This window comes from Puntigrus tetrazona, chromosome 6, assembly GCF_018831695.1.
Source record: "Puntigrus tetrazona isolate hp1 chromosome 6, ASM1883169v1, whole genome shotgun sequence".
Lineage (NCBI taxonomy): Eukaryota > Metazoa > Chordata > Actinopteri > Cypriniformes > Cyprinidae > Puntigrus > Puntigrus tetrazona.
The window spans coordinates 24,755,117-24,777,889 of record NC_056704.1 but is presented as its reverse complement, the minus strand read 5'-3'; the positions used below and the strand labels follow the sequence as shown (position 1 = coordinate 24,777,889).

The window sequence follows — 22,773 nt, the reverse complement described above, 5'->3', positions numbered from 1 at the left end:
GCGGTTTCAGGGTATGTATAATTTACCTAAGGGGTGGAACACTGCTAATGTATGCATTCTCCATACTACATTTGTTCTGAGCGGCTCGATATTCGGTTGAAGAGCTGTTGCACTCTTACCACAAGCTGCAAAGCGACAGAAAATATATTCAAGTGCAAATCTGCTTAGGAAATAAGTCGTTTCCGAGCATGGGAGGGAAGACCATGAGAAAATCCAAAATGCGCAGAAGGTAAAAAAAATGTCTTTTTCTCACCCTCTCTGTCTTAATTTGAGTTATTCTCATAGCTTATCACGAAGGTCGCATCCAAGGACTTCATTCGAACGTTTATCTCGGTTATGCATTTTGTTAATCGCTTCACAAATTTGACATTGTTGCTTTTGAGGGCTGTAAAACTACCAGGGCATTTTTTTAAGTGATAAATTCCTTTGTTACTTTAGCTCTCGCGGAGCCCTGAGACTTGTTTTGCGACCGGAAAAAGAACATATACACATTACTAATCAAAATATTGAAGCTATGCCAAGACGTCTTATTTTCATTATAGGCCCATTTTGTGTTTATATGTATAGCATTAGCACCAGTGAAGCTGAAAATATAAACGGTGTCATAGTCTTTGGAGAATAGAGTGAAGCCTGCAAAACTTTAAATCAGGTAGACATTTTTGACAGATAATGAACAGTGCTGCTATTTGGAGTCTGTGGGCACTTATTCACATGCCGGGCAGTGATCCACTGATCTCAGAGACATATTGTTCTGTGATTTCTGAAACTAGAGCGCAATAAGGCTTTCAAACTAAATGTAAGATGTTGAAATCAAAGGTTTCTCTGCCCATGGTATTACCAAACTACATAATAGCTTCAGCTATATGCTGAAAATGGAAACACATGTAGAATCACTCATCTCAATTTATTTGGTGTCAGTTCCTACCATTATATGTCGAAAATATGTCTTTTCTGTTATGTGGACATTTCTGTTGTGCTTCATTTTCACCAATGAATGAATAGGATATCTCTTATTTTATTATGCGTTTTCTAAAAATAAAACGAGTGAAAGCGTACCATATACACACACTTTTACTGAAATGCAAGAATTGTGTTTATGATTAATTGCTTGATACATTTCGACCTCGAGCTCACGATAAAGTGAAACTGAAATATACGTATTTTGTATTAGAATATTATATCTAATTTTACATTAGTCGGTTTTTCAAAGTCATGCATGTCAAAAGCACATTTTCTGAATCTAGAAATATTAAAACTTAACACTCTACTGAAAAAAACTCTCTCTGAAAAGCAACAATACGGTATGTTTTAAGTCTTACATATTACTGTGGAAACATATTTCTTGTCCCATTAAATTCTAAGGGAAAAGAGTAAATAATGGTGAAATTTATTAACTCTAAAAGCCTTTTAAATGTTCAGTTCAATTATAACTGCATATTTAAACAATAGTTGTAAACTCAAAACTGTTACATCTGTGATATTCTGAAACTGAATATCTATTTTAGGTGGATATAGGAAAAGATCATGAATGCTGCAAATCATTTAAAATATGCTGTGCTGAAAATTTGTTCGTGTTGAATCTCTGCCTGTTTTAACCAGATCGACTTATATTGTAACCATGTGCTCCAAACTTTTGTTTTTGGTGGGAAGAGAACGATGGTTTTATAATGACATTATGTAACTTTATTTAGCTTTTAGCAACTAAATCAAACTGACTATGCAACCAGTTTATTACTTTGGCAATTTAGCACCAAGCTTATAAAACATAAAGGCATTTGTGACTCACATGGCATGGCAGTGTGCAAGAGAACCGCTTCATAAAATGCACTTTTATTGTGGAGAACAATTTGTGCTAATAACACAACAATCATTTATTTGAGAGGCAAAACTGAATATGACATTAAGACTTGTTTTCAGATAATATATTTTAAATGATTTTCTTTAAAAAAAAAATAAGCCATTACTAAACGTTTTTTCCTTGTTTTAAGGAAATTTTTTGGTAAGGTTTGGTATCACTTAAGAGTATTCAAACTTTTATTAATAATCAGAATGTTCTATTTTTATATTTTAATTTGTTTTAGTAATTGTGTTTTTGATAATATTTTAAATATGTCTTTACAGTGTGCCTTCATTTCTATTTCAGTTTTAGCTTTGGTTATTTTAGTACTTATTATTTAGTGCATTATATTTCAGTTCAAGTTTTATTTCAAATAACAAAAATTGTGTTCTGCGTAGTAGCTATACATACAAAAGTAATAAACTAAATATATTGTCAAGATACGGTGTATTCGCTTACATTTTTAAACAAGACAGAAATAGCATTTTTTTTTTTCTTTGGTTTTCTTTTTCAGCAAATGTCATTACCAAAAATACAGGTTTTTCAACGCCCACTCTGCTTGCGATTTAAAGAAGCCAAAACACGATCATGCTAATTTGTGTGATACGGAGAAAACGTTTAACTTTCATGTTTTTTCTCCTATTAGGTTCAGCTTTTATGGTTCTGGTTTGGTTTAGGCACATTTTCTCCATCCCATATCGATGTTCATGGGCAAGCGTTAAAGGTGGAGCAGCCCGGAAGACAAAGCTGGTGTTTAAGACATAAAAAAAAGTGGCTAAGGATCACATTCTTTCCTGACTCGTCCAGAGCCTGTCAAGCCAGCCCTTATAGCATCTCTTCATTCAAAACAATTCAAAGCTTTTCCAAATCTCTTGAGAGCAATGTTCGACATTCACTCGGTTGGCTTTTCCGCTTTCCTGACTTTGATTTCACAACTGTCTAAATTTCTAGCAGCATCCAGATGAGTAAACGATGGATGTAATTATCTAATATATGTGAAAGTAATATTGAATATTGAGGCAGCCAAAAAAGATCACGACTGAAATGATTGTTTCTTTAAGGCATTTTTATCATTAAGTTAGAACAGCATTTGCAACGCTTTTATAATCGTAATAAACATTCAAGAAAACGCAATGTTTTCCTAAAAATAAAACAAAATGTACATTTAGAAATCTGTACCTAGGGCGCTAATGTACTAATGCTGAAAAGGTACATCTGTTTACCTGATTTACCCTTAAATGTTCCATAGCAGTACCTTAGAAGATTTGCGGAAATTTATTTTTAAAAGTACAGTTGCGTTTCAATGTTGCATTACTTCCTAAATAAGTAACTATTTGTGTTGCTTAGTTATTTTTTGTAGAAAGTAATGCTTTTTCTTTCTGGGCTAGACTTGTTTGTTTAATTTTAATACATAAAACGTGTATTTTTCGCACTCTTTCGCACCAAAAGTGATATGTAAAAACAAACAAAGCTTTCAACTGCGCTGCCGTTCTGGATTTCACACAGAACAGAATGCAAGAGCAAGAAGTTCAACACTCTTCAGCAAAGAAAGAAAGAAAGAATTTTAATCTAAAGTCATTTTTTCTCATGGTTGAATCATCGACGGTCAGCGGCAAAGACACTGGTAAATAAAATGGGATTAAACACACACAATATAAATACAATACAATACAAGAATTATGTGATAATTAACATTTAACGTATGCAGGTTTGTATCATATTCTAATTTTGCATTTCACAGTTTTCACACTTTGCAGAATACAGAATGTGTTTTTGTCCGAATGAAACTATATGTATGTTCTTGATAGCTGTCAATAAATAGCAAAACAAAGTAACTGGTGTTAAGCGTTTGAGAAGTTTGAGAAGTAAAAAGCAATGCATTACTATACGAGTCATTTAAAAAAGTAATCTGATTATGTAACTTGGATACTTAGTACTTAGTACGTATCATTACCTTTTGAAATAGTACCACCCTAGTAAATGTTGGTACCTTTCCCTTGTTTAGAATATCTAGCAAAAATTATATTTTACATTCCGCCCCATTTATTGAAATATACAAAGCAGTGTTGTATCTGTGGGTGGGCTTTTCTATTGCAGCCTAAAGCACATGGAATCAGCTCATTTCTGTGTTTATCGCACACCATCGGTTCACATTGAATCTATTTGTAACATCTGGGCCCTTCCTTTGGAAGAATCTTTGGAAAACAATGTTTACCAGTACATGATTTTGTTATGAGTATTTGCTTCAAAGGTCAGCAGGTCGGAAGTCTAAGTCAGAAGTCATCTAAAGAGAAAACAGCTTTCCTAATGGCAAAACGTGATTTCATATTCAGTGGGCAAACTCAGAAAAGTCATAATAGCGTCACCTGCTGGTCAAAATGTTCCTCCCCGCTATAAAACGCCACTCTTCATTTAGACTCTTGATATTGTGCAACAGTACCGAAATTGTTGTTGAAAGTGTAATAAAACGCGTTTAGCGTAACATAACACTGAAAACTAGAAGACAGATCGAAAACCATGCATGCAATAAATCCAGTCAAATAAATGCATGTTCTTTGGTTATTTGTTCACGGTCCTGTAACAATCATACCTGCCCTGAGAGGGAAACAAAGCAAATTCCTGATGCTTTCTGTGTGTAATTATTGATCACAAATTACAAATTAAAAACAGGCTCTCGTGTGTGGGTGAATATTGTTCACATTCCTACCGTTTTATTCAAAACCTAAAAATAACTCTCACTAAAACGCACAGTGTCCCTAAAAAGTATTTGGACACTTCATATCTGAATGTCAATGCATCAGATGACAACATAAAAGCAACTGGCATCTTTTTGTGCAACTGGTGTTTTATGTGAATGTAGTTATATTTTATACTTTAATTTGAACCGTATATCTACTGTTTATTAGTTTTTGTTCAGAAGGAAAGTGTTTCTGATATTCATTCATAAGTGTGAAGTAAGTTGTCGAATATGTTTTCACACACACACTTGCTCTCTTCATACACATACTTATCCTTCACCCTTTCCCTTTTTTTTTTTTTTTTTTTTTTTACGTCGGCCTCTCTCCCTCTGTCCCATCTGGGCGTGTGGATCCGCCCCTGCTTAATTTTATAATTTCGCCCCTTTCTGAATTTCCCGACTACAAAAGTCTGTCTGACATTTCTCTCTCAGTCTCAGCAGGGGAGCGGGGAATATCTCAAGCCAGCTACACAAAGGGAAAACAGGGGGCCCCATTACTCACCAGGACAGGTCAGTTTGTAAACTCCCGACACCGACTCCTGAAGATTACCATGGGTAGTTTCGCTTTTGAATGCACCCTGAAAGAGGATATAAAGAAAACACGAGATTGTCAGAAACAGGAGGTTGAACATGGTGAGACATGATGAATTGTGATCAAATGCCACTAGAAATACTGTGAACTGCAACTGTAGCTTAACTTGTGAACTTGTTAGCGTTTCGTGGGTATTCAGATACAACTTATTACAATCCTTCTTGTTTTCTTGGTACGTGCTATTTGGCCTACAGTGCGGCAAAAAAATGACTGGAGAAGTGGTTTGGCTTACATTTGTTTAATGCATAATATCTGAGCATTTTAAACGATAAAATGTACCTTTCAAAGACAATTCGTAAAAGCTAGTTCTGCCTATTGTTTTTCCCTCTGTCTTTGATTGTTCGTTTAGGGGTTTTAAAGCAGACTGAACATCCAATTTTGCGTATGGCTAATTCTGTATGTGCATGCGTGTGATTTTTACTTAATCTGCAGCTTTTTTGTTTTTGATGTTTGTGTCTGAAACTATTGTCTCGTGCAGGGTGAAGTCTTAATATGAATCCGTCATTGTTGCTGTGCTGTGTGCTGCTCTGTTTAGCCTGCTGTGTTATGGTACACACACACATGATTATGGAGGAACAATACGGCTCCAACCAAACAACCATCAGCTTACAAGAAAATAACCAAACAGATGCACCTTCTGTGCTCATAGTCGGTAAGGCTTCTTTGTCTTACAGAGACCATTGATGTTAATCACGACAGTCAACAGAAACGTCTAGCCAAGCGATATTTACTTAATTCACATGGGTATAAATGTTTTATTCTCCACTTTAAACTTATCGTTTTTTTATTCAATTAGAAAAGATAAACTTAAATGGTGTGTGTTCTAATATATTTGCTTTCCGTTATCGAAGGGCTTTCAAAAACACCTAAGAAGAGCAAGAAAACGGAAAAGAAATCAAAAAAGGTTTGTAAAATTAGATATTCATTTATGGTTACCACTTTAATATATTTGTTCCACGCAAATATAATCACGAGAAGCTGCAAAATACAAATCTGCATGCTTAAGTTATATATATATTCAGTCTGCTGCCTTGTATCAGTCTTAAAATATTCAGCATGACAAAATTCTATATTTATTGATCTATCTGTTTGTTTAGAGAAATATAGATATACTTTATTAAAATGTAAATATCTGTACCGAGTTGGTTATATATAAACACCTAAGAAGAACAAGAAAATGGAAATGAGAAAGCTCAGGAGAAGCTGCAAAATCACTAAATTAGATATTCATTTATGGTTACCACTTTAATGCATTTGTTCCACGCAAATATAATCATGAGAAGCTGCAAAATCACTAAAAGGATATATACAAATCTGTTTGCATTTTTAAGTCATGCTTATAAAACTCAGTATTATCTTTATTTTTCTTTCTATCTGTTTGCTTGGGGAAATATAGATATACGTTTATTAAAATGTAAATATCTGTACTGGGTTCAGTACATAAATACCCAAGAACAAGAAAATGGAAGGGAAACCAAAAAGGTTTGTAAAATTAGATATTCATTTTTGGTTACCACTTTAATACATTTGTTATATATAATCATGAGAATATATATATATATATATATATATATATATATATATATATATATATATATATATATATATATATATATGTATTATCTTCAGTCTACTGCCCTGTATCAGTCTTAAAATATTTGAACTTCAGGATGATAATATTCAGTATTTATTCATTGATCTTTTTGTCTGGGGAAATATAGATTTATGTTTATTAAAATGTACTGAGTTCAGTATATCATTCTGTGGCGAAAATTACACTGTAAATATTTTTGGGGACGGTGGGGGGGATATATGGTCCACTCCTTTGTTTTGCTAAGGCTAATTTCATAGCTAGCGTTTTACATAATTAAACAACATTTCCCCACTTTATCAAACACGACCATTTTGCTCGCAAACGACGTGTTATTTACCAGAATCTCGTTTTCATCACCCTTCCCGCGTCAGGCCATTCTCTGGCACTTCCGTCTCCTTGGAAACCAAGCAGCTGGCGTTTGATAACAGAAGTTTATTCAAACGCGTTATCAGTTGCTCGCGTTGAAGGCGACGCTTTAACTAGAGCGCGGCGCCGATTTGCGCCGTAATTTAAAGCATTTTCGGTTCACCGGCTCGTGTTCACCTATACCCGTTACAAACAGCTTAAACCTTCGTTTGGTGTGCGTTTCAGAAGTTCAGCAACCACGTGAAGAAACCCCCGCCGCCGCCGAACTGCGTCCCGCTCTGGAGCAGCTGCAAGACGCCCAACGCGGTGTGCTGCGATCAGTGCGCCTTCTGCCACTGCCGCCTGTTCAAAACCGTCTGCTACTGCCGCATGGGTTACCCGAAATGCTGAACGCCCCTGCCCTGACAGCAGGAGGATGGGACCGTCCCGATCCTAAAGGCTCGTTTATAAAAACCCTGTGGGATTATGACAGCCGAACACCAGTGCGCTCCATCATATAATCGGAGATTTTCTGGCCAGATATACCTACTGCTCGCCCCAAGCGCTCGGGAATAATGGAAGAGAGCCATCCGGGTGATTACCGAAGCACTCTAAATCACGTTTAACTCATTGTAAATGCATTTTTAAAATGTTTGCGTTATTGAAAAGAGTAAGCACTTTATGGAGGGGGGAAAAACGTTAAAGCATCCAGTTCTGACCTGCGACCTGTTTGAGCTGCTACAAACAAAACAAAAAGGAATCCGCCAAAAAAAAGGGAAAATCACCATGACAACCACAGTTGCCGCCAAATTGTTGCGTGTTTACTACAGTAAAACCGTCAACGCTCTCAGAAATAAATAAAAGAAAACTAATAGAAACATATATTTAAATATAACGACAGCTTATTTAATAAGAGTATTTTACAGAAACAAAAAGAACGTTTTGGCGAAACAATGTCTGTATAATTTGGTGAAGACTTTGGTTGCAATGGTAACTTAGTTTTAAACAACCGGGGAATATTTTTTGTTGAAATGCGAAATAGATGAGTAAATATAGTTGTTGGGTCGATTTTTTAGAAATGTACGTTTCTGTGCATTCATGTATATATTTCGTCTGAAAAGGTTAATTGCCTATGATTAATAACTCAAGACCAGTATCCGGTTTACCAGGGAAAAAACGTTGCAGAATATCGCGCTTTATACTGTAAAAAAAAATTATAAATGACATTGTAAATTAATATAATAAAGAATTAAACCTGTAATTTGTCTACTGCATTGTGATTTATGAAAGTGTTCTCGCTAGCTTTTTAGATGTTGTTTTCTCGAGTTTGAGGACAGCATTCCCCTAAATTATAAATGTGTATTATGTATTGTACTGTGTATTATTTAGGGGGATTTTGTATATACTCTATATATAAACAAAATTAGTTAGGTTTGGGAAATTCTATATTTCTATAGAAATTTGGGGAACACACACGTGTGGGTGTGTGTGTGTGTGTGTGTGGTGCAGGCCTATTTTCTCAAAAGTCAGCCAGTGAGTGATTTCACTGCATATGGTATGTAGTAGTAGGATTAAGGCAAACCGTTGTAAATTCCTTGAATGGAAACAGTAAGACAGTAGGCCCATGACGGAAACAAGACTATGAGATGTAAAAGCAACTGATAAACCTATCCTAAATTACCCCCCAAAAAAACCCAAAACAACAACTTTGTTATAATGCTTATTATTATCGCTTTTACGTACGCTGTACACATGCATCTAAATTGATGTAGCATATTTTTTAATTACATATTTTTTTAAATCAACAGAATTTGACTTTTTCTTTGGTCAACTTGAGATGCAATCTGTCGCTACCGAAGGAACTATTGAAATAAAGTTGTTAAAATGAACAATTTAATTTACGTTACACCCCATGTAGTCTCTCATTTAATATCTGCATGCGTAAAGGAAAAAAAATAACCAAAGAAATGACGTTTAAATAAAGTAAGTAAAGCGTGGCACACCACTGAGTATACTAGCTTTCACATACGAACTAGTGCGCAGCTATTTTAAAGGTCTTGCTTTAGAGACAACTGATTATGCAAAGCAAGATCAAAGCGTATGAACACCAGTTTCAAACACCTCAAATAATTATCGGTCCAACACAGGTAATAAAACACACATTCAAACACATGCACAGGGTGACACTAAAGGCTCCAGACGCCACAGCTGGTTCACATTGAAAGAAAGCAATGGGCGAGAGAGGAGGAGAGCGAAAAGAAAAAGATAGGCCCTTGTTATGTCTCTCAGGAGACACTTTGCCTGCATTTTAGGGGTCCGGTACATCTAATGGCCTACAGACTATTCCTGTACCCCACAAACGCTAACTACACCATTTTACAATTTCAAACTAATAAGGGCCAAATTAGATTAAAGCCATGTGTCTGTATGGCAGCTTGAATTACGAAGGCATTGCTTATCTATGGAATAAACCAGTTTGGGTTCATTAGTTACTCAATGAGACCTGATGCTGATTTTTATGGACGCAGGCCCAGTCCTGACAGCGGTTCTGCTATTTTTCATGGCTCCTCTCGGACGCTTTTTGTTGCCGACCGCACATCGTGGCCTCGTTTTTCATCGGGAGTTATCATTGTCACAAGTCTGTCAGCGAATGCCTGAGCATGATGTTTTTATCAAGGAATCGTTACAGGACACAAGTGGAACAGTTTTAATTTCATATGCTTTGGCTTGTGATATTCCGATTATTTATGGGAAATGTCATAACTCAAATGCTGCGAAGATTCTTTAAATCGATTTCGCTTTATAACATCAGAACAGATATCGCAATCATCAAGAACGGCAGAAAGGCATTTTAGGAGCATGCGAGATGGTTCGCCCTAAAAATCAAGTTCTGTCACCATTTTCTTGTTCGGTGTGATTTTGTTTTGAACGTCCAAACCGCACGGATTTCACTGCGCGGGAACTTCACTTTTTTTGTATTCCATAGAAAGTAACACAGTCTTAGAAAAACACGAGCATTAGTGAATGCTGACTGTGTTGTCATTTTTGGGTGAACTGTCCCTTTAAGTTCGCATTAGAGCTGCTTTTTTTTTAAAAGCCACAGAAATGATTTCAGGTTGCCAAGATGACCTGAAATAACATTTTAAGAAACCACATAATTCTGACATTACAACAATTATGAAAGAAAAAGCCTAACATGGAAAAAAAAAGTCTATATTCAACCCAAACCTTTTTTTTCTGAATAAATGGTTGAATACATGGAATCCTATGGTTCAGTACACTGAAGTGAATGTGAGCAGAGGTTGCATAACCCACTGCCTCTGCCAAAATTTTTAGTATGTGTCATGGCTACCATTATTATTTCAAAATCATTTATATAGTACTTAATATTATTTGGTATTTTACAATTACATATTTTTTTCTATTTTTTGTGTGCACGTTTTTATTGTATTTAATACTTCAGTTTTGGTTTTAGTAATCATTTTAGCTCAGCAAGTTAAGGAAATATATTTAATCCTTAAGTTTTCTAATGTAATATATACTTATTTTCAGTTAATAAAAAATTACTTTGATGAAAACGGCTTTGGTTAACGGATGCTTAAAAAAAACCTCTCCCCCACAATTTCTAAGATCATTTTCATCAATTATCATACTCCTTTACTCATTCATTCTTTTCTGTAACAAAACAAGTCAAGCTTAAAATGTGGGTTTAGGCATTCACTCAAATCCTTAAGTTCATGTAGAAATAATAGCAATCTTGATAAAGCGCTACTCATTTTTCTAAATCTGACCAGTTGAAAAGAACCACAGTCTCTAAACGCTGTGCTGAAATGAAGTATTAACAGCCGATCAAATTACAGTCAAATACCACATTTATTTCATCAGGTCTTCATGAGTTAATGTAATAAAACAGGAAAGCTACCCAGAGCCGCTCGAACTCACAGCCTGCTAACAGAAAAATTACATTTTTTCCATAGCTTTCATTACTTTAACGGGTTTACAAAAGTATGCACGGCCCAAACGGGGCAAGCCTCGACTCAATTATAGTTACCTGAAGGACTGGAAACACTTCAAAAGACAGACATGGAAGAGCCAAACCATCCCAGCATGTTCATTTATTGAGGGGGCACCAAAAAACTGACCAAAAAACTGTTGAGTTGTTGTTTTTAACATAACCGTATAATAAAACGGGGAATGCAAACGAGACAGTGACAATGCGTTCACAACATCAATGCAAAAAGGCGTTGGTGAGAGCTCGCAGGCACTCGCGATGAGAGTGAGACACACGCTTAAGCACTATTACAGCCGTAAAGGTAACTGGCACGACCGTCAATGTGTAGTCGTGTAGTCCATCCTCATCCACAGCTGAAGCTGCGATTGGTCAAAGCTACTTAGTAGCGGTAGTGGTCCGCTTTGAAGGGACCGTCCCGGGGTAGACCCAAATATTTGGCTTGCTTCTCTGTCAGTTTAGTCAGTTTGACGCCCAGCTTGTCCAAGTGTGCGGCGGCCACCTCCTCGTCCAGCTACACACGCACAAAACAGAAAACAGATAATGAAGGAATGCATATACTTATTCGTTCTGATTTTATTCCGTTAAACGTCTCTGCGTCGGTTTGCATGCAAAACATCTGCATCTTATTTTTAAGTAAGCTTGCACACCTTTTACACCAGAAAAATCGTCAGTGATGATTCATATTTATGCATGACGCCACACGTTTCTGCAATAAGAGTCCAAATGAAGCTACTGTACCTTCTTTGGCAGGAAGTAAACACCCAGAGGGTATTTGCTGGTGTTGGTCCACAGCTCAATCTGGGCAAGGACCTGGTTGGTGAAGGAGTTGCTCATCACAAAGCTTGGATGGCCCATGGCACAGCCCAGATTCACCAGACGCCCCTCAGCCAAAACAATGATGTGACGGCCACTTTTCATGCGATAGCGGTCAACCTTTATTAAAAGAATGGACAATTAGTTAAATGGACAGATCGGAGATCAGAAAGCAGGGCTATTTGGTGAGGTTTACTCAAAAAAAAACAAACAAAAAAAAACTGAAATGTGTATTCAGAATGCAAACAGGCTCAGTTTTTAATTCATGATTTCTATATTTACAAGAGAGAAAAACCTTGGTACCATTTAAGCAGATTTTAAGTAAGATTTCCCAACTTTGGGACGGATAACGATGGATCAGCAAGCGAGCAATTTAACAAATAAACAATAATAGTTTTCCATTGTTCTGTATAACCACAAAATAAAAATAAACATTTAAAAAATAAAATACGTGTGTTAAAAAGTCTTGATAAAATAAAATAGTTCTTTAAATTAATACATAAAAATAGAAACGGTTTTTAGTAATGCATTTTTTCCCCTAAAATGATTAAATATTATTATTTCATTATCCTTAATAAATGTGACTCTGGACCACAAAACCAGTCATAAGCATGAGTATGTTTGTAGCAATAGCCAGCAGTTTATTGTATGGTACAAAATTATAGATTTTTTTCCATTTAGGATAAAATCATTAGGATATTAAGTAAAGATCATGATAAAGAAAATCTTGTAATGTTTCCTACCATAATATACAAAACTAAGTTTTTGAATAATAATATGCATTGCTGAGGATTTCATTTAGACATTAATGAAAAGTAAATACGTTAAGGTATTCTGATCTTTCTCCTAAAAGAATTACCAAATCATTAAATTATTATAAACGATTATTTATAATTTGGTAACATTTTATTTTAAGGTGTCCTTGTTACACATGCTACATGTACTTACTGTTATATTAACAATAAATTATGCATAATTACATGCAAGTAACCCTAAACCAAACAGTAAGTACATGTAGTTAATTAATCTTACGTATAATTACATTGTAACAATGACGCCTTAAAATAAAGTGTACAATAATTTTAATTATATTAAAAAGACATTTGTAGAAGTAAAAAGTCCTCGTTTTAAAATTAAAAATCAACACAAACCCTCAAGTCATTAATCTCATACCTGAGGTTTGATGTTGATTTTCTCCGCCGCATGTTCATTGAGCCACTTCATGTCAATCTCACAGTCAAAGTGGCCAATGTTGCAGACGATGGAGTCATCCTTCATCTGCTCAAAGTGTCTGTGAGAAAGAAAAAAAAAAAAAGACCATGAACATAGTACTTGATAGTGAATGACAAAGACAAGCAACATTTCTGGTCAAAGCATTTCAAAGGCCCGTTCACAAGCAAGTAAAAACCAAAACAAACCACTACAAGAACAATAATCTACAACATTCAATAAATTTGTGATGCCTGCCTCGGCATTTTAAAACCAACAGTATTATTATATTTGACAAGTAACTCGTCCTGCGTCTTTTATACTTCAGCCAACAAACGATGCCTCAAATCAAGCGGCTTTTTGAGGAGAGGTGGGCAATTATGTCTCCGAACAATCAAGGCTGAAGCAAAAATGTAAGTTCAAAATATTTCAACTCGACCATTTCTGGACTGCATTTGGGTAACTGGTGCCAGACAGACATATGCAGATTGCCAGCCTTTAAACATGTCCCATCAGCTCTGAAACCTTCCAGAGAATCTAAGACACAGTTCTCACATCTGTAGATAATACCAAACAGCAGCTGTGCTCCACTGGCCCCTGCGTGTCCTCATCCCGACCATTTATCACAGAGGCCCACACCCCGTCAGAACCCACCAGCCCGCTCACCTCCGCCTCCAACCGTCTGATAAGCACAGAACGGCGCACACATGCACACGCAGCGGGCTCGGGCCAGATCTCATGCTGTGCGCGTTTGATCGCAGGCCTGGGGGTCCTTCCACCGCACATGAATCTCCCCGTTTAATACAAGCCCAAACCCCACTTCATGTTGAAAGGATTCGTTGTTGACTAACTTTCACGCTGTGCTGGATGACATGCTCGTACGCAGTTGGCGTACAGTGTGAGAAATCAATTTAGTTTTTTTTTTTTTTTTTTTAAGCAAGATGTCAAGCGTAGCTAGGCTGTGTTTCAATGCTGGAGTGTGAACATTGTGAATCCAACTAAATATTACTACACTACATTTTTCCCCCTGAAAATTTATTGCTGCTCCACATATCATATAAAAAGAACTCCCACAGCATGCATGATCGCTCCGCAGCAGATCTGTACAGGTGGAGGGTTTCTGAGCAAATACTGCCAGGTGTTTGAAAGCTGAGCAGCGATGCCATAGGTTACTGAAACAGGAGATAACCAATCAGCTGCGCCATGTGATAATGATGTCACTATGTCATATCAAGTTACATCAATTGGACTGTGCCTTCTAGAGTATACAGATTTTTTTTCAATGTTTTTTTTAATTATATATTTATTGTGTTAGTAAGCTGGTTTAGTTATTTTTGAACCTAGTCAACAAAAAATAAACAAATAAATAAGATTTAAATTAATTTGAATGCACAATGAAAAACAGTGGTTTTATTTTTTATTAACTGGTTTTTGAGAGTTATATATATATATATATATATATATATATATATATATATATATATATATATATTTTTTTTTTTTTTTTTTTTTTTTTTATTTAATTATACACACACACACACACACACACACACACACACACACACACACACACACACACACAACTTGATTTTATACATTTACAATTGATCACATTATGAATAGCAGCCATTTTATACCAGGAGACAAACTAATCCTGAGAGGTGAAGGCAAGATAAAGACATTAATGTTGCTAGATGCAGTAAACGTGATGGAGTAATAACCTTAAATAACCATAAATAATTTTTGATTTATTACCTCCCTGTTGACATCAAATGTGACCTCATCATTGGGCAAAAAGCTGCTGAAATTGCTACAAGACTCGTTCTTCAAATATTTTCCATCTGGTCCAGCTTAAAACAACTAAAAGTATCATAATGAAAGCGGGAATTGAAATCGAAAATAGAATTTTCTCCGTTCTCATGGGGACACAAAATGCAGTACAACACGCATTCTAGCTTCACATCTGTTAGTTGGTTCGTGTTTGATTGATGCTACACAAACCTGCCAAGGATAATGTCCTCGCAGCCAGTGGTTGTCACAAAGATGTTTCCTTCTTTGCAGGCCTCATCCATGGTGGTCACCTCATAGCCTGTGTAACAACAGCCAAATATAAGGCAATCAGAAACGCAAAAATGTACTTTTCTGAAACTTGCCTGTCATGCAATTACAACAAATGTCTAAATGTCTAACAAATGTCATTCATAATGAGCTGTTTGACTCTTGTGTGTAAAATTGGGTTTCTAGAGAAAACAGTAACAAGTACAAGCCAACTGAGAACATGGTGGCCTATATGATTATGCATAAAAATATATATATAATATATATATATATATATATATATATATATATATATATATATATATATATATATATATATATATATATATATATATATATATATATATATATATATATATATATATATATATATATATATATATATATATATACACACACACACACACCAAATCTATTTCTAGATCTATATTTTTGTAATGCCTATACAGAAATTATTTTAATACGCTAATTTGACACTCAAATTGTGTATATTGTAAAGTTTCTTAAGAGAGAATTTATACTATTATTACTAATAAATAATAAAAAGTAACAAATATAAAAATAAATTAATAAATAATAAAAAAGCAACATATAAATATAAAGTTTATATACAAAAATCAAACATGAAAAGGCCATTTCAAGAATCAAAACAGCAGTTTAAAATATCTTAATTTTTCCATACAGTAAAATGTACCTATTAATCATTTAAAAATAATGTTTCTTTTTTTTTTACATAAATATTGGTTACATTGAATGAACATATTGAATTTCATATTTTACATTTTATTTTCATAAAAGCCATTTGAAACATAAAATTATTACTTAACTAGCTTTTAGTTATGTATATAAAAATCACTTTTGTAAAATGTAATTTGATGCAGACACCTCACCTTTGATGAGAAGGACAAAACACACACACACACACACAAAAACATACCCTCCATAGCCGCCTGCAGAGCATTGATGGGATCGATCTCTGTGACGATGACCCTGGCACCGAACCCTCGCAGGGCCTGAACGCATCCCTTCCCCACGTCACCGTACCCAGCCACCACTGCCACCTTACCAGCTATCATCACATCCGTGGCACGCTTGATGCCGTCAATCAAAGACTCACGGCAGCCGTACAGGTTGTCAAACTTACTCTGCAGGGAGTGAGAGAACAAGTCATTCTCAAATCTGTACAACAGCCACATATTATAACCACGCATAAAGTACTCATATTTGTCTGTGGACAAACATCAAATGATGACAGCAAATAACGGGACGAATCCATGTAATGCTATTATATGCTGCTAATGAAAGGTTACCTTGGTAACTGAATCATTGACATTGATGGCAGGAACTTTGAGTTCCCCGCTCTTTAACATCTTGTAGAGGTTGTGAACTCCTGTGGTGGTCTCCTCAGAGACGCCCTTGATTCCTAAGAGAGAAACCACAATTCTGCAAAGGTTAAAGACTCAGAAAACTCTGCCCAGTGCATCTGTCTGGAAGGAATGTTGAACGTAATAGCTGGCCGATAAATTTTATTTTTTGCGTAGCTTAGCTTGACCCTCACTGGTGTGACTGATGTGACCGAATCAAATCCAAGACATTTCAAGCGTCTACTTAGGAAAAGATTAGTGCCTGTCAGACATCTTATGACAACTTCAGCTTTAGCGGAAAATATACTGTATCTGAGAAGCCCAGAAGTATTACGTATAACTCCGTGTGGAAACATGTCTGGCGTTAAGTCCCACAAAATGAAAATATGGAGGAGCAAAGTCACTGCAAGCCCTGATTTTTGTGCAGTTTCACTGAGAAACTGGCTATTAAAGGTGTTAAGTTTGATGCTGCGTGATGTGCCGTCTCAGACTGTGCATGTGCAATGGAAAACATTAACAATACGAGCCATAATGTTTTTTACACAGTAAAAGCCAAGATGTGAATGACTGTTTCCTTTTACAGTTTAATTTATGTGTCGGGGGCAGTACTTTAAGTCATTAAAATCAATACATTTCTCTTTACACATATTCTTTAGTATCGCATTCGCAACACCAAAGAATACTAAACATTATTAAAAACATATTTTAACAAAACATGTTTAAAAATGTGAAATTATTAAATATTAAAATCAAAGAAAATGCAAAAACGTATTGCACTCTGCTTAATTTTGTCTCTTCAAGGTCTGTTATAAATAATTATTTGCCCACCACAGGCAGGAGTTTTACCAGCCCTTTGTGCAACCCTACCGAAGGTCAGAGGTCAAATCGAGCACCCTCATATATTCGGCCTATTAAAATTTGACATTTATAGCGTTAAACTAACACCACATGAGTTCCACTCTCTGTCAAATAAAACACTCTTTGCCCTTTTCTCTTCTAGGGCAAGTATCAATCTACGCTTTTCAGTTTTATATGGCTGCTTCTGCTATGCCTGCTTTCTTTTCTTAGTTAAGAATAGAACCGCTTGATCACGGATTGGCCTGCCATCTAGTGGCCATTAAACAACAGCACACTTAATGAGGCCAGAAGTACCGTCACTACTAGCAAGTAGGTATAGCCATACAATGATAGTAATTGGGGCAATGAAATTAAACAGCACTTATATGAATGGTGCGCAAACTAAATTATACCTGCGAGCAGTTTGGGGTATTTTTGGTGCACCAGATTGGTCAGGTCTCCACCGTCGTCCAGGATCATGTTAAGAGGCTGACCGTCCTTGAAATAGATGGTCTGCTCTATGCACCACACGTACTCTTCATCTGTCTCTCCCTTCCAGGCATATACTACAGTACAGCACAAACGACACACACACACACACACATTAGATTTTAGCGTCATAATTACGTAACTGGCTGCTACAAATATTACTGAAAAGGATTAACTGTCACTGGGTTTACGAAGTTTGTTTCTCTTATTTTTAAAGTTAAATCTTAACTCACGTTTGCCCACCTTACATACTACTAATAATCAATTTTGCAGGAATAAATGTAAATGCAAGTAAGAAATATTACAAATAATTTTTTTTTGCCAGAATAGGGCGTCTATAGAATGTTGTCAATAGCTGAACATCTGCTCTATTTCCAATTACAAAATGTTTTTAGCACAGGGGCATAGCCTTCATTTCAGAAGTGAGAGGGACAGAAAAAAAAAAAAAAAAACACAAATTACAATAAAATACACTATTTAAATAAATTCATAATTAATTATAAGCATGTCTAGCATGTCTCTTTGAAATTAGATCTATAGTTATTCACTCCGGCTTTTGAAAAGTTTTACACGAACATACTCAGCCGAAGTTAGATGAGATTACAAATGGGCGGTGGGATGGGTGCATCATCTACACCCTTGTTTTAGCATAATTATTACAGCTTCTTAAAGTATTAGACCTTAAGATCAAGCTCTTAGGCTGCACTGCATTTAGAAGGCAATCTCATAATGCACTGTGATAAACAAAGTGATAATGATGACTGTGATAATTAAAAGTACTGATAAACAATTAAATTAAAATAGTAAAACCAGACTATTTCACCCAATGTGTGTTTTATTATAATAATACCTGTGCATTTTTGTGATTTCCGGAACATTGTAAGTTGCGGACTAATAAAAAGACATAAAGAGAGGCATTTTCCACGTGTAACTGAACTAAAATAACCTTAAATTAAGGTTTTATCAACTGAAAGCTGTAATGATGACATGGATGGAGTTATCTTTGCCTGCGCGCTATTGCATGTTAGTCCTTCAGAAATGTTGAGTCAAATCTAAAGATTAAACCCTTTTGTGCTGATTCTATGTTTAACCAGCATGGAGCACACGCTTTAAGCTGGACGGGCCTCTAAACTCAGAGCTCTCCTTATCTAGATTTGATTACGCAGCTTTAGAGCAAACAGTGGGCAGACGGTGCAGCACACCAACACCTGCTACCTGGAACGCCAGTTTTAGCAATGGCCGCTGCTGCATGATCCTGGGTGGAGAAGATGTTACAGCTGGACCACTGGACCTGAAGCACACGGAGATCAAGGGGAAGGAATGAGGGCATGCGACATGCTCAGATTTCATACATTAGTTTCATAACTTCTTGGATAAAATATGGCCTTGGGATGGGAAATTCCAGTTTGACAGAGGAAATACGGGATAAGAAGAGCAATGCATTTTAGTCAGATAGGCATCTAGGAATAAGAAAAAAATAAATAAATAAAACTGTACTGTCCCTTTCTAAACAATGTACTGTAGCAATACTGTGATAAAATGATGGAATAGTGTTGTATTTAATAATAATAATAATAATAATAATAATAATAATAATAATACTCTATTTAATGTTTAAAAAAAAAACCCTAATGCTCACCAAGGCTGCATTTAAAAACAAATAAAAATATAATAAATATATTGTAAAAATTTAATATAATAGAAAACAGTTATTGTAAATTGTCATTTATTTTTAAATTAAATTTATTCTTGTGATGCAAATCTGAATTTTAAGCCTCATTACTCCAGTCTTCAGTGTCACATGATCCTTCAGAAATAATTCTAATATAGTGATCTGCTGAACAAGAAACACTTCTCATGAGGATCAATGTTGAAAACAGAGAGAAACGTTTTTTCTCTCAGAGAAATGCATTTATTTGAAATAGTAAACTCATTTGAAATGTTGCAAGCTTTCACTTTTGATCAATTTAATGCATGCTTAGTGAATAAAAGGTTTAGTTTATTGCAACAATGAATAGAAAACCATCTAGCAATACCATATTTTGCTTTATTAGTGAAGCCAAAGAAGAGGCAAAGAAGTACTACACTTTCAGTAACTGTCGAATTAAAACTTTTAAACCATACTTGCATACAACGGTTTTAAAGAAACATTTTGCTACAAAATTTAAATTGTGCATGTGTTTATTCAAAAGAAAAGATTTTACAGCAGCTATTGAGAATTTTATTGTAATTGTAAATAATGCTAACGTGGTTATTTTCCAAACCTAGACAGTTTCTAATCTACTAACATCAAACCAATCCTCACCTCAGCTCCGAGGGCGGTCAGGGTTTCTATGAGCACAGCGGTCTGTAGAGTCATGTGCAAGCAGCCTGCGATGCGAGAGCCCTTCAGGGGTTTGGTCTGACCATAGAGCTCCCTCATCTTCATCAGACCCGGCATCTCATTCTCAGCTATGTCGATGGCTTTACGTCCCCACTCAGCCAGGCTGATATCAGCTGGACAGCGAGAAAATGACAACGGGTCACGCATAAAACAAATACCAAATTAAGGAAACCAAAAGAATGATTAAATTAAATAGCCAAAGTAGTACGGATTGCGTAACGCTAATGCATGTGACGGTTAAGTAGTAACAAATCCCATTATAACACGCAAGTTAAAACGGTCTTTAACGTGTCGGCCTCATATTTGGACATCTAGAACAGGAATTTAACAGATGACACCCAAAACCACATACCTAACGTGTTTTGAGCTGGTTGAGGAGATGGTGCTTGGTTTCATATGCAGACTTAACAACCAATAGGCAATCCAAAAGATATCCATTTCCTCAGTCTGCACTGATTATATTTTACCACTATTACCACGGCAGACATGAAGAAAACACCTGCACTAATATTCAGCGGTCAAACAAATATGTAATTAAAGAAAATATATTTTTACTGACATTTCTGACAGCAACCTACAACAAGAACTAGCAAAGTGAATTTCCAATTTCAATGATTTGCATAATTTTCCTAATCCCGTTTCTTCCAGGTTTTCTAATTGACCACGGAAATCTTGTAAGGTTCCTTCAGAACGGGCCATTAATAAATGAGTGTGCGGTACTGGTGCACTTTGACATTTCATTCACTGATTTTTGAAAAACTGAACTCTGACTGGTGAGCAAAGTCCAGTTGGATTTACTATTGAATTACTTGAGCCTTATCTGCACAGAGAACATGAGAGACATTTGTGGAAAAACAACAACATGAGCTGTGAAGCTTGAGCCACAGATGCCCGACTGCGCTGACGTGGGACTAAACGCAAAGCAAAAACAACAGTGAAGATAGGAACTTTGTGTGTTTAAACTCAAAGTACATTTTGTTAGCACATAACATTCATTTTTGGCAGACCACGAGCAGAAACCGTTATTTTGAACTGGACCTTTTCAATGAATCTATTAAACCGATTCAAAAAAATCATTTGAAGTGACGTTTATTATGCAAAAGAAAAGCAGTATTTAAAAAAAAAAAAAAAAAAAAAAAAAAAAAAAAGATGCAAATACTTTTAGTCGGTGTATAAATTAATCAGCCTGTAATTAAAGTAATAGTTCACCCAAAAATTAAAATTCTGTCATCATTTAATCACTCTATAGTAGTTTCAAATCTGTATGAATTTCTTTGTTCTGCTGAACACAAAGTAAGATATTTTGAATAAAGTTCGTAAATAGGCAGTAGATTTTTGGGTCACCATTGATTTCCACAGTAGGAAAAAAATAAATAAATAAAATACACACACAATGGATGTCAATGGTGACCCAAAACAACCCGGGTACAAACTTTCTTCAAAATGTCTTCCTTTGTGTTCAGCAGAACAAAGAAAGGGACTACTTGAGAGTAAGTAAATGATGACAGAATTTTATTTTTTGGTTTTACCATTCCTTTAATTTTAATACTGTTTAAAATGTATAAAATCACATTTAGGCTATAAATGACTGTTCTAATTGACATGCACGGCACTACTATTAATAGACTTGATTGAAAAACCCCATCAAAGTTGTCCTTATTTTAAAGTTGAAGAGTCAGGGTCCACGTGATTACGTAAAGAGCAGCTGAGCCATTTTATAAAGTGTTCACTATACTGTTCAAAAGAACCGATTCGCAAAAATGAATGACTACGATTAACGAAAAGTGGCGGCGCTTCTGATTACTGCATTGTGGAAAACGTAGTCCAGAAGCGCAGCAAATCTCATACGGTAGTTTGTGCAGTGAACGCAAAAAAACTACAACTTCCACATTTCTTCGTCTCGTCTTCCGAATGGAACCACGCTAGCTTGTTTGACAGGTGTTAGATATAAAAATCACATACAATGTTCTGTGAGCAAACACAAAATGGCTTTAATAATAAACTAGATACATTCAGTGCGCAAACAGTGATTTTTATGAGGGCGGGATTGCAATAGTGCGTCTCGTGCAAGGCAGCGCTGACAATGACGCCTCTACTGCCATGTGATACATAAGCACTAGCAAGATCCGCAATAATTCACGCTCGATCAAAAATAAAGTCAAAACCCTTTTGCAGAGAATCGTATGCTTTTTCGAGAGTCTATAAGAGAGCCTATTATAAATCACCGGAGTGGAATTAGCCAGTTAGCACTGGCGGCAAAAACGTGATTGAATGAGCATGGTTTGAAGTTAATAATCGAATAACTTATACTAACCAACTTTGAATGGAAGCTTCTCTGACATTTTGCTGTGCTGTCGTTAGATAAGCCTGATACGGGTTGGTCTTGAGCCCGGCTGTGGACCTGAGTGAGTGCAGAAGGAGGTAACTTGTTATGTGAACTTGAATATAAGTGTGTACAAATCGGTTGTGGTAATATTCATGAGATCATGCAGCATCTCGTTTT

At 35.8% G+C, this 22,773-nt stretch overlaps 2 protein-coding genes across 3 annotated transcripts; one reads left to right on the top strand and one right to left on the bottom strand.

Annotated features, from left to right (window-relative positions):
- The first annotated feature begins 5,009 nt into the window (after positions 1-5,009).
- Positions 5,010-8,366, top strand: asip1 (agouti signaling protein 1). Of its 2 annotated transcripts, none has more exons than XM_043241359.1 (4): positions 5,010-5,084; positions 5,645-5,818; positions 6,018-6,070; positions 7,352-8,366. In XM_043241359.1, exons 2-4 carry the CDS (start codon positions 5,659-5,661, stop codon positions 7,514-7,516), a joined length of 378 nt encoding a protein of 125 aa, XP_043097294.1. In that variant the 5' UTR covers positions 5,010-5,084; positions 5,645-5,658; the 3' UTR covers positions 7,517-8,366. The 2 variants fall into 2 exon arrangements, with proteins under 2 accessions (XP_043097294.1, XP_043097293.1); XM_043241358.1 differs by lacking the exon at positions 5,010-5,084 and adding an exon at positions 5,085-5,207.
- A 2,839-nt stretch (positions 8,367-11,205) lies between these two features.
- On the bottom strand, positions 11,206-22,741 carry ahcy (adenosylhomocysteinase). Its single transcript, XM_043242158.1, has 10 exons — positions 22,585-22,741; positions 20,193-20,383; positions 19,103-19,178; positions 17,812-17,964; positions 16,508-16,620; positions 16,135-16,342; positions 15,141-15,228; positions 13,104-13,221; positions 11,856-12,050; positions 11,206-11,628 (listed from the first exon to the last, which is right to left on the bottom strand). The coding sequence occupies exons 1-10, from the start codon at positions 22,610-22,612 to the stop codon at positions 11,497-11,499; spliced, it is 1,302 nt and encodes a 433-aa protein (XP_043098093.1). The 5' UTR covers positions 22,613-22,741; the 3' UTR covers positions 11,206-11,496.
- Between the last annotated feature and the right edge of the window lie 32 nt (positions 22,742-22,773).